The sequence below is a fragment of the Danio rerio genome, chromosome 17, assembly GCF_049306965.1.
Source record: "Danio rerio strain Tuebingen ecotype United States chromosome 17, GRCz12tu, whole genome shotgun sequence".
NCBI classification, from domain to species: Eukaryota; Metazoa; Chordata; class Actinopteri; order Cypriniformes; family Danionidae; genus Danio; species Danio rerio.
In genome coordinates this window covers 27,218,260-27,230,928 of record NC_133192.1, presented here as the reverse complement: position 1 = coordinate 27,230,928, position 12,669 = coordinate 27,218,260, and the positions used below count along the sequence as shown (strand labels likewise).

At 35.3% G+C, this 12,669-nt stretch overlaps 1 protein-coding gene and 1 long non-coding RNA gene across 7 annotated transcripts in view; one reads left to right on the top strand and one right to left on the bottom strand.

Moving 5' to 3' along the window:
• The window catches only part of hhat (hedgehog acyltransferase), a 106,867-nt gene that overhangs the window by 11,423 nt on the left and 82,775 nt on the right, over nucleotides 1-12,669 (top strand). For all 6 annotated transcript variants that reach the window (XR_012392766.1, XR_012392767.1, XR_012392765.1 and 3 more), the window contains 2 exon segments: nucleotides 26-188; nucleotides 5,009-5,159. Coding sequence is in view for 3 of the 6 variants with exons in the window: in XM_073927339.1 (XP_073783440.1) it covers nucleotides 26-188; nucleotides 5,009-5,159 (314 nt within the window). In the remaining 3 variants the exon portion in view is untranslated.
• On the bottom strand, nucleotides 1,517-11,508 carry LOC141378572 (uncharacterized). Its single transcript, XR_012393411.1, has 3 exons — nucleotides 11,323-11,508; nucleotides 5,423-5,547; nucleotides 1,517-5,315 (listed from the first exon to the last, which is right to left on the bottom strand). It is a non-coding gene; the product is annotated as an uncharacterized lncRNA (long non-coding RNA).

The window sequence follows — 12,669 nt, the reverse complement described above, 5'->3', positions numbered from 1 at the left end:
GCAATGACTCCCTCTGTCTCTGCAGATTGAGAGGCCGCTGTGTAGAGTGTCTTCGCTACATGTGTTCAGTGGAATACTACGCTTGTGTGTCTGGTGGTGCTTGGCTGAATTCATGATCCACTTCATGTACATGCATGCCATCCAGAGCAATGAAACTTACCTGGAGATGCTGCCCCCTTGGGCAATGGGTAAGTCTGTGGATGTATATAGTTTTTTCATAGTATGGAATTTGATGAAGAGCATATAAACTTTTTAGGGACAGATATGCTATATCAGTGCAGTTATTTTTACCCACAATTTGCAAAAAATAGCCCCAAACACAACCTGTTTTTGTGTAAAATATATACACTGGGACTAAAAATGTGGGTTTTGCTTAGATTTTTTTAATATTTATAAAAAAATAAATTAATGGATCTAAATACAGTAAAAATGGTTTTCTAAAGTATTATTACAATTTAAAATAACTGTTCAAAATGTCAATAGTTTATTTGTATTTTAAATGTTGTGTAATTTATACCAATGATGGCAAAGCTGAATTTTTATTTATTCATTCATTCATTCATTCATTCATTCATTCATTTCATCAGGGGTTGTCACAGCGAAATGAGCAGCCAACAGTACTGGGAAGCATCCATACACACTCATTCACACACATACACTACGGCCAATTTAGTTCCACTTTAGTATTCAATTCACCTATACCACATGTCTTTGGAATTTGGGGGAAACCAAAGCACCCGTAGAAAACTCACGCGAACATGGGGAGAATATGCCAACTTCACACAGAAATGCCAACTCGAACCAGGGACCTTTTTGCTGTGAATCAACAGTGCTAACCACTGAGCCACCGTGTCACCCTGAATTTTCATGATTATTTTGACATGCTTAAAACATTTATCATTGATATTATTATTATCGTCAAATCTGGAAACAGTTGGGCTACTTACTATTTTTTGCAGAAATGGTGGTATACTTTTTCATCATTTCTTGCTGAATAAAAAATATTAAATAACTGCTTTTATTTGAAAAAGAAACCATTTGTGCCATTTATACATAATTGTAACATGTTTTAAATTATTTCATGCATGCTGACTAAATAAAGTCATGTTCCTAGACTTTTAAAATTATGTGACACTTTTATGAGTATTAGACTGCTGCTGTATATCATGAGTTTGACAGCTTACATTTTTAAAAAATTCTACTTTTTATTTTACACTCATAAATGACCTCTGCTGCTTGTTCAAACTGCTTAATTAAAATGAGTTGTGACAACACAATTCTTAAGGGTTTTTTGTGGACAACTTAATTGACTTATGTTTAATCCACTTAAATTTGTAAAAACTATTAAGTTAGCTTTATAGATTTGGGTTGGGACAACATGAAAGAATTATGTGGAACTAGGGCTGGGCGATTTGGTCTAAGATTAAAATCTTTAATAATTAAACATTTTAACTCCATTACCATCAATAAACAATTATTTTATTATTATTATTATTATTTTAATGATTTTTTTTTTCCCCTCATAGTTCACTGACAGGTTTTGTACAGTATATATGCTCACATATTACAAGTGAGAGATTACAGAATTAAGGGTGCATTACTTGATTTTAAAATGAAAACAAATAACTTGCCCTTTTGGAAACAACATTGACTATTTTTCATGCTTTCAAATGTAGAAAATAAGCAGTACCTCTTCTAAATAAAAAATAATTCTTGCATATCCTGTAAATATTAGTTTAAACAGGGCATTTCTTGCACCTTCTGTAAACAAATGTTTACATTTAAATAATAATTTTGATATAATGGAAAATATGCCATCTAAGGCATGTCTGGCGCAGCTTCCTATCATCATTAATGTAGTACAAAGTAACACAAAAGTAAAAAACCGAGCAGGGTCACTTGACACCGCGTGGGTAAGAAATTGAAGAAATTGACCTGGAAAATTTTGATTGGTTATTGGGTTGGAATGTCGATTTCGATTACTTTTCGATTAATCGCACAGCCCCATATTTGGAACCCAGCATTTTTTTTCAGTGTCGTTTTTTTAAACCAAATTATTATCAGAATTGATGCAGCCATTCATGTTGTAACTAGTGTTATTTTGGGTGCTAAATTGTTTATTATGTAATTATCCTAACAGATGTTCACAGCGAAAATGCATACACACTGTGTCTGTGTGTGCTTTCTCCTGTGCAGCATCTTGACTTACGCTCTTGCTGTGTATTGATCTGCAGAAGTTGCTGATTTGTGCTCTTTGAACTTTGATTCAAAAACACAGACTCTGCAAGAGAGAAGATTGTAGCTGTGCAGCAGCACACTGTAACTTTCACTCGTTATCGCCACTTTGTACCTGAAATTCTGTCCGGTTTTGTTCACAAGCTTTTAGCTCTGTACCAGTGGGATATGAGAAAAGACAGATGCTGTTCTCAGTTTCCAATGGTACACAGAGAGAGAGAGAGAGTTGAACATGGTGAGATGACTAGAGAGGAAGAGTTTGATCAAACTAAATTATGAAACAGTTCAGAATAAAAATGAAATCTGATATAAATCATAAAATCTGTGGTCTTTCACAGCCTGAATAGGATCAAGGGATGAAATGAGCTTCATCATGTACACTGTATCGACAAAACTATGTGAATATCTGGTGTGATTGAACATCTCCCTTATCTCATAAGTTTAAATTGCTATTATTATGCTGTCTTAGACAATACCTTTCATGTTTTGTGTAATATACAGTGCTCAGCATGTATAAGTACACCCCTTAGAAATCTATATTTTAAATTCATATTTTTAATAGGAAGCTATACAGTATTATATTTGTGCATATACGTTTGATTAGTCAGTACTGAAACCAAATCTGGAGCTTCTCTATTAAAATAACTTACGATAATCGTCCGAAAACTAGTACATCCACATTTATGTTATAGAATGATATTAAATACAAATTTTAAAAGAAGAAAAATTAAGAAAACAAAAAATATAAAAATTTTAGTTGAAATTTTGTAGGTTGGATTTTTTTTTTTTTCGATATTTTGCTCGAATTTAATTGTATTATCTTTCAATTTCTAAAAATGCTTGATGAGTAAAATTTTATTTTAATAAATAAATATGTTTTATAAGTCTGTTTTATTTAAATGCACCAAAATACATAAAAATATCAAAAATTCAAATATTTATCAAAATATTCATTTTCAAAATAGCCTGTTCTCAATTATGCTAAGTACTGTAGGTGTTTGTGAACTTAAAAGGCAAAGTTTTAAAGGTCACAGTGCACAATATGTTAGCTTTGTATAAAGTTAAAGTGGCAAATCGAGTCATCTGTAATTCAGTTTTTATTCCTGCACAAATCTCCATTGGTAAGGTTTGTAACAGATTTGCATATTGCCATCCACTTTTCATTGACTGTGAACAATGTTTAATTTTATCCCTCCTCAAACACCATACACATTGAAGCTGAGGCCATGGGTCTGCAAAGGATTTCAGCATTGAATTACGCTTTTTAACAAGCTGAAGAACTCTGTCTATAGTTTATTTATACAAAAAAAAACGAGTTACCATTTTAATGGTCCATTTGCGTATTAGTAGACTGTCTGCTTAATATCTGTTGATACTGCTCTTTCAACAGACATTAACTGACTATAAGAAACTTTGCAAGTACCTGTCAATTTACACTAACCCTAACCTAACAGTCTTCTTATAATCTAATGATAATTAGTATGTAGATACAATGTAACCTAAATTCAACAAGTGGACCATTAAAATAACGTGTGACCAAATAATCTTGTTGCTACTTCTTCCAGTGTAGGGTTTGTGTTAGAATTGAAATAGGAAAAAAACTGTTTTGTTTAAGACTTTTTGCTGCAAACAGCAGGCCAATCACAACAGACATCTAGCCGATATTACGGAGGGGGATTACAAGACTAGTATTAATCATTCTGAACACTAGAGTTACACAATACATCAAAAATGATCATGATCACAATAATATACATTATTTGTATTGTAGGTAGTTGTTATTAATTAGATTTATTTAATGTGTTAAACATTTGTTTGTTTTATTCATAGGCTGTTTATGCTCATTTAACCAATCAGAAGCTTACTATCTTTATACCTCATTGTTATTGGCTAGACTGGACCTAAAGATGAATCTATATGACCTCAGAGCAGTGAACTGACTGTTTTTGATTGTTGTTGAAATGATAACAGCGAATATGAATATTCACAATATGAGGTTTTGAATCATTCATAGTGTTTTAAAGTTTAAATGTTAGCCTAAATTTGATTAAGAAAATCCATTACCTCCTTTTTTTGTTTTGTTTGATCATTACATTATTTGTTATTCAAAAATGGTTGCACTGTCACCTCACAGCAAAAAGATCGCTGGTTCGAGTCCTGGCTGGACCAGGTGGCATTTCTATGTGGAGTTTGCATGTTCTCCCTGTGTTCGTGTGGGTTTTCTCCGGGTTCCCCAGTTTCCTCCACAATCCAAAGACATGCGCTATAAGTGAATTAGATTAACAAAATTGGCTGTAGTGTGTGAGTGTGTGTGAATGTGGGAGTGGATGGTGTTTACCAATACTGGGTTGTGGCTGGAAGGGCATACGCTGTGTAAAAAAACATATGACGGAATATTTTAGGTTCATACCGCTGTAGCAGCCCTTGATAAATAAGGAATTAAGCCTAAGGAAAATAAATGAATAAATTTTTTTTAAAAATAGAATTTTTATATGGGAATAAGAAATATAGCTATTACAATACAAAACAACTTCATAGATTTTTTTTCAGTATCATTCAGCCCTACTGTAAACTATACAATAAAGGTTAAGCTAAAATGTGTGTCATTGTTTTGTGACCTTGGATACATGGACACATATTTTAGAAGTCCTTCAAAACAAAATGAAAGACTATTTAAGGAGGAACTTAAAAGAGAAATGTGATCTGTGAGATCAAGCATGTGGCCGGTTTGCAGATTCATGTGATCTAACCGCTCTCTCTTTTTCACCTGCAGGTGGACTGGCTCTAGCGCTGGTGCAGTTTTTTTACGTCAAATATCTGGTCCTGTTCGGAGCGGTATCTCTGCTCGTAAGGTTGGATGGGCTGGAGCCACCCACGTTACCTCGATGTGTCAGCATCATGTACAGCTTCACTGGGATGTGGAGGTAGATATTCAACTTTTGTGTACTGTCAATCCTCAAAAACTCTGACCTTTAACTTCTAAAGGCAATGTATCCAATAGCTCAAATGTCAAGTGCTGTACATCTGTGCAACAGCAGGGGGCAGAGCTGCTTTGCATTTGCTCCAAATTGATTTAAGCCCTGAAACGATTGGAACAGGGGTTTAAGGCTCACTTACACCATCTACAAGCAGATTACAAGAATGTAACAAGATTCACGCTTTACATTTAATGTGACAAGCATCTTACCTCAAGTGTATGGGATTGAGTGTTCGGCTTGTCTGATGGAGTTGAGAGATCTGATGTCTCGTGAGATGAAGAACAAGCTCTTGCTTGCCGACCTCCTCCCAGAAGATTGTTTTTTAGACTAAAAGCTTGATGAAGAAACGCACCATTTCAAACTGAGTCGCCTGGAAGGGTCTCCTAGGCAACACTAGGCTAGAAACTGCAGTGCTCTTAGACTTTATGACATTTTTGGTCTTTTTTTTTCTTAGTAGAATTATAACTGGATAGTGTACAGTGGAAATACTCTATTATTGGTTTCAGATACTCAAGTGATGTTAAAAGAATAGTTCACCCACAAATGAAAGTTCATCATGCACTCACCCTTCACTTGTCACAAATCTTTTTAACTTCCCTTTTTCTATTAAACACAAAATAATATATTTTGGAGAAAGCTGGAAACCTGTAACCATTACCTTCTATAGTATTTGTTTTTCCTTTTAAGGAAGTCAATGGTTACCGGTTTTCTGTATTCTTCAAAATAACTACTTTTGTGTTCAATAGAAAAAATAAATAGATAGTGTGTGAATTTTATTTTTTGGATGAACTATGCTGTGGATGAACGCTGTGGTATTCTCTGATTTACATATTTACTTGTAAATGACATGATATTTTAAATATGTAAATTATGTAGATTATAAGTATGGTATTATTCTATATTATGATTACTGTATGATAGTGTAAAGTATGAAAAAAGTTACAAGAATCTTTATTGAAAACTGAAATAATTGATGTAATAGTAATAATAATTGTACAATAATATTACTATAATTATAATAATATATAATAGAATTATATTAGTATACTCTGTCACGTGCACCTTTCAGAAATTATTTTAAATAATGCAGATTTGCTCAACAAGAAACATTTATTATTATTATTATTATTATTATTATTATTATTATTATTATTATTATTATTATTATTATTCATTTTATGTAAATTAATATTATTTTGGTCATCACAGTGGCACAGGGGTTAGCACATTCGCCTCACAGCAAGGTCCCTATTGGATTGTTCACTATGGATTGGTTGGCATTTCTGTGTGGAGTTTGCATGTTCTTCCCGTGTTCATGTTGGTTTACTCTGGGTGCTCTGGTTTCCCCCACAAGTCCAACAACATATGCTATAGGTGAATTGGGTAAGCTAAATTGTCCGTACTGTGTGTGTGTGAATGAGTGTGTGTAGATGTTTCCCAGCAATGGCTTGCAGCTGGAAGGGCACCCGCTGCATGAAACATGTGCTTGATAAGTAGGTGTGACGACTCCAGATTAATAAAGGGACTATGCCAAAAAGAAAATAAATGAGTTAATTATTATTATTATTATCATTATCACATAATGCATGGATAAATTATACAGCTATATAAATGACAATATCATAAAAAATATCTTACTGACCCTAACATATAGGACCCTATCATATACTCGGTGCAATAAGGCACAAGATGTGTTTGGCGCAATTTGTTGATATTTTCAAACCAGCGCAACCCTAATTTTCCCCTTTTGAGCCACATTGTTTAAATAGCAAATCTATTTGTGCTGTTTTGTGGACTCATGGGTGTTCCGGTATAGAAAGAAGGTGTGTAAGGGCGCATTGTTGGCTCATTGCTTTTTTGAGGAACTGAAATAGACTGCGCAATTGACCAGCTGAAAGCAAGTCTAAAGTCCAGACCTTAAATGATTACACGTTGCTTAATAGACACAGAATGTCAGCAAAACACAAATGTCTTTACAAATGAAAAAGAATTAAAGGATTGAAATATCACAAAAATTATTATTTTCTACATATCCTTCATATCTGCATACATATTTATATTTGTTTTAATAAAAACAAGTTTAGATTTGTCCTCCGGTTTTGAAAAGTCTGCATCATCACATGGTGCATATGAATAGGACGTGTGTTTGGATATATTTCTGTTTTTTGAACACACTTTGTTATTATTGATCATTTATTAATTTGCTGGAAATTAGAACTGAATTTAAAAAATAGTTTTAAAACAAATAAAATTGGGTATATGCACACAGACTTTTAATTTCAATCAGCCAGCCCCAGGGCTTTTGGTTATTTGTAATCCTGTACAAATTGCTGTGTTTAAGATCTGATTTCTTTAAAAAAAAAAAAGCGATCTTCATTTCCTTGCTGAGATACATATAAAGTGTAATATATAAAGATATAAAGTGGGTATCTGACCAAACAAGAAGCACTGCATTAAATGATATTTTTCCACACCATGTCTTTAAAATATGGAATTGATTTTTTCCCCAGTATTTCCAATGGAATCTCAGCTAGCCTGCGGCTAGTGATGTCGCCTGCGTTTAAGCGGTCTTTTGTCTTTTTTTACGCTTTAACAGCCAAATGAATGCTTCAGTTTATTTAACTGATTATATTTGATTTACATTACAACATCGATGTTGTAAAAGGAACGTTATGAAATAAAAAGTCACACAAAGCTTTCAGAAGTTCATCGCTGTGCATATAGCCCATTAAATATATAGGTTAATGAATGTCTTCAGTGGAGTGCTTACAAAACCATTTCCTCATCCACAAATGTAAAGAAGTAAAGTGAAAGTAAGGAGGCCGAATGAAGGAGGCTCATTCTTTATCCATGCGCTGCAGATGGTTTGTTTAACTGTTTTCTCACTAGTGAAAAGCTCAGTTTTTTTACTTACAAAGTTGTCATGTATATAGCAAATGGACGCAACACAACTGACTCTTAAAGGGAATGGGAGATGAGACTCTGATTGGTTTAATGCATATTATACTCAAAACACCCATAACTCATTAAGAGAATAAGCACAACCCTGTTAGACCATGCGGCGCAAATCATATTTTTCCGTCCTTAAAATAGCAATAGTGGATTTGGAACAACCCTTAATGCTTTGTTCTATGCGCTTAAGACTTTGAGTCTAGATTGTAAAACAGACTCTATAGTGTCTTTTGAATGACGCATTTTCTACAGTTGCTTTCTACAGCAAAAAATAAAATAAAAATGACAGAAAGATGGTAATATACAAATTTCAAATTCTTTCATTAGTAAAAATAACTGCAATGACCTCTCAGGCTTTATTCAAGAGCGTAATGTTTTTTATAATATATATTATTAATTAATGTACTATTTATAATAAATAATTCATAATGCATTGCTTCATAACAAAAGTGGTCAGTCAATTTCCGTGAACTAGCGGATCATTGGCACTCATTGTTCCACAGCGAGTGACTGTTTCTTCTGTTTCTTGTGTAATCGTGCATGTTCTGTGTGTATCAGCAGATCTGCTCTGTGGCCAGCTGCTGGAGCTCTGAGTGCCGCAAAGGTTAAGCTCTAGTGTGTGCGTCTGAGTGGTGTTGAAGGTGATGGAGTTTAGAGTGTGATAAATGAAAGCTGTAAGGAAACAGACGTATGCTGGAGACTTCAGCAGGACCTGCTGTAAGACCCCGTCTGGCTTCAATCCCACACGGAGCGACAGAGCTCAGCTCCTCTGAACCCGATAAAGCTTTTTATAACAGCTCAGCATAGCCTCAGCACACACACACACACACACACACACACACACACTCTCTCTCTGATATACAGTACTTCGAATCCCAACTCACATGCTCATCTGTGAGTTTAATGGCTCAGAACTGCCGGATACAACATGCCATGTTGAAAAAGTACCACATACTGCAGGACAGCAAAGTCTCTGATTACAGTGCAAAGTCCTACAGGGAGCGAATGAGACTGAGAACAACAGAGAGAGAGAGAGAGAGAGAGGTTGAGATGTTGCTCTAGGCTGCAGTTAAATCTGGAGATTGCTTTGTGTGTGTGCGTATTGCTGTGTGCGCACGTGTGTGATTTAGTACTGACACTATCATGGACTGGGTTTATGGCGGTCGAAAGGTTTATGGGTTGCTGTAAAACACTGTTCATTTAGTCTAGCATCAACACGCATGCTCTGTGCCGATTTGCTGACTCTTGTCTATAGCTATCTGTTCAATCCTAGCTCGTCTGTTTGTTATCTATCTAATCTGAATCTATTAACTTAATTGCTATTAAGTTATTTAAATAATAATAATAATAATAATTTGGCATTAATGATGCTTTCACACTTGTAGTTCAGTTATTTTGATTTTATTTGATCGTACTGAGACATGAAATAATACATTTGGTTTAAGTAATGTAAGTTAGTAAGTTAGATTTCATACTGATTCATCAAACCTAAACATGTGATAAATGTATTTCATGATATATATTTTGTGACAGAAGTCATTGAACATCCAAAATCATTCTGTGCGTTGGGCTGTAAGCACAAATGTGTGTGTGTTATGTTATAGCAATTGATAAAGCATGAAAAATTGTTTGAAAAAGTTGAAAACAGTGGCAGGAATAGCTCTGCCGCATACAAATTAATATCAGATACTAGCCGAGGATGCCTGTATGGAACTGTAATGGACAAAACTGTGACTTATGACATAAAATAGGTAGGCTTTGTCATTTTATCCTTTTTATAGTCTCACCCTATGACATCAGATCATGTTGTTGTTTTGTTTAGATGTGATTGATTCATGTTTCTTTTATGTTTTATTTGAAGTGTGCTAAATTTTGTTTAGGAGTAGAACGAAACCCATCTTTTCAGAGGTCTCAGTCTGCTTGTTTGGTGCTCACCATGGCCTTAGGGATCTATGTAGTATAGATTTATCGCGTCACCAAGGTGTTTGCTGCAGATCAGTGGTGTGCTTGCTTCCTGCCTGCTGCATTACCTGCTGAATTTTTAAAACATTGAGTCTAGCATTAAATGCTCTAGGGAAACAAAGTGGTTCATATGTGCGATGTGAATTTTCTGAATTCTTGTATATGTACCTCAGAGAAGTACACAACACAGTTGTAATAGCAACAAATAATAACTTGATTTCTAGTTGATCATTTGGAAAAGTGGCAGAATGTAGATTTTTCCAATGAATCATCTGTTGAACTGCATCTAAATCATCACAAATACTGCAGAAGATCTATTGGAACTCACATGGACCCAAGATTCTCACAGAAATCAGTCAAGTTTGATGAAGGAAAAATCATGGTTTGGAGTTATATTCAGTATAGGGGTGAGTGATAGATCTGCAGAGTGGATGGCAACATCAACAGCCTGAGGTATCAAGACATTTGTGCTGTCCATTACATTACAAACCACAAGAGAGGGCAAATTCTTCAGCAGGATAGCGCTCCTTCTCTCACCTCAGCCTCCACATCAGTTAAAGCAAGTTCCTGAAAGCAAAGAACGTCAAGGTGTTCCGGGATTGGCCAGCCCAGTGACCAGATCTGACCATTATTGAGCATGTCTGGGGTAAGATGAAGGAGGAGGCATTGTAGACAAATCCAAAGAATCTTGTTCAACTCTGGGAGTCCTGAAAGAACGCTTTCTTTGCCATTTCAGATATCTTTATTAAAAGATGATTTGAGTCATTGCAGAGGCAATGAGACTTTTGTCAGGTAGTGTAAGTGCACAAGTATATTTAATTGCTTAGTGTGTAGCGTGCCATCTGGGACACAGCAAGTGGTTATTATGCACAATGCAAATTATCTGATCAGAGTTTGGCAATATTACAGTCATCGCAGTGTTAATAGAAATCCCAGTGTGACCACAGCATAATGCTCAGCTAATTATTTTGTTGTTGTTGTTTGTTCCTAAATCACCCTCAGTCGTCTGTCGATTTTTGTGAAGACCAAATTTTCTATATTTATTGACAAATTTTCCTCATGGCGACCATTAGCTGGTCTTTTACGACCCATTTTACTACCCTGATAGAGACACGAGGTCTTCGCTATGCAAGCAAAACTGGATCTCTAACAAACACAAACATTCTCTTAATCTTGGTTCCCTTTATCAGCTCACCTGTAGATTAGTGGGATCATGATGAAAACATTGTCTGAGCTGTAGTAGTGTTTACAAACCGTTCCCGTAGGGTCCGCTTTGTCAGATGATTTCCCATGCAGAGAAGCCCTATATCTGAAGGAAACAGCAGGATATTGAGTGAATCTGTTCCAATGTTGATCTCACTTTTAGCTTCATGAATCACCCATCTGACTCACAGAGCTCATGAATGACACCAGACAACAGATTCCAGCTCAGATTGTTCTCGGTGTCTGTTTTAATAGCTTCTTGTTTCTGTGCCACACGCATCCAGTGGAGTCAAATTGGCAATTCAGAGGGATTGTGTGGAGTTGAATGGAATGGCAGTTTTGTTATTGTGGTGCTGCAGGCCTGAAATATACAAATAGGCTGAATGTTGCAATTTCTAAAGAAGGAATGTAGGTTTGTAGCTTTTTAAAATGTATTTTAATTAGCATAATTGGCAATTGCATTTTAAATATGTTTGTTCTTACTGGAAAAGAGCTAAAATACTTGTAGCAATATTAGTTTTTATGTGACTTTAAATATAGTTAATTTATTCATTCATTCATTTTCTTTTTGGCTTAGTCCCTTTATTAATCTGGGGTCACCACAGCGGATTGAACCGCCAACTTAACCAGTACATGTTTTACGCACCGGATGCCCCTCCACCTGTAACCAATTACTGGGAAACATCCACACACACACACACACTCATACACTACGGCCAATTTTAGCATCCCCAATCCACCTGTACCGCATGTCTTTGGACTTGTGGGGGAAACTGGAGCATGCAGAGGAAACCCACGAGGACACAGGGAGAACATACAAACTCCACACAGAAATTCCAACTGACCCAGCCGAGGCTCGAACCAGCGACCTTCTTGCTGTGAGGTGAACATGCTACCCACTGCACCACCGCGTCGCCCACAAGTATAGATAAATCTAGAGCTATATTATTCTGGAAGTCGAGAATCAGAGTTTTTTTTAAACAATGATCACGATGCTGGTACAATTCTGAAAAGACAACTAAACAAAATAATGTCATTAACAAGAGGATCTAACAAACTGTTAATTGATTCAATTTATTTCCAAAAATATCAAACCATTTGAATGAAGTAAACAAATACTCATGAGAACTTCTGTTTCATTACCAGAAGAATCAGCGCTTTGAATCTTTTGAATAAATGATTCAATTAATGACTCCTAAACACTTCTCTTGTTTCATTTGTGGAAGAATTGTCATTTTTTAAACGCAGAGTTATTGCATCACCTAAATATGTAGCGCTTTTGAACAAATCTATTTAATAAATTGCTTAAAGACTCCCTCATGAAGTCATAACCTGTTTA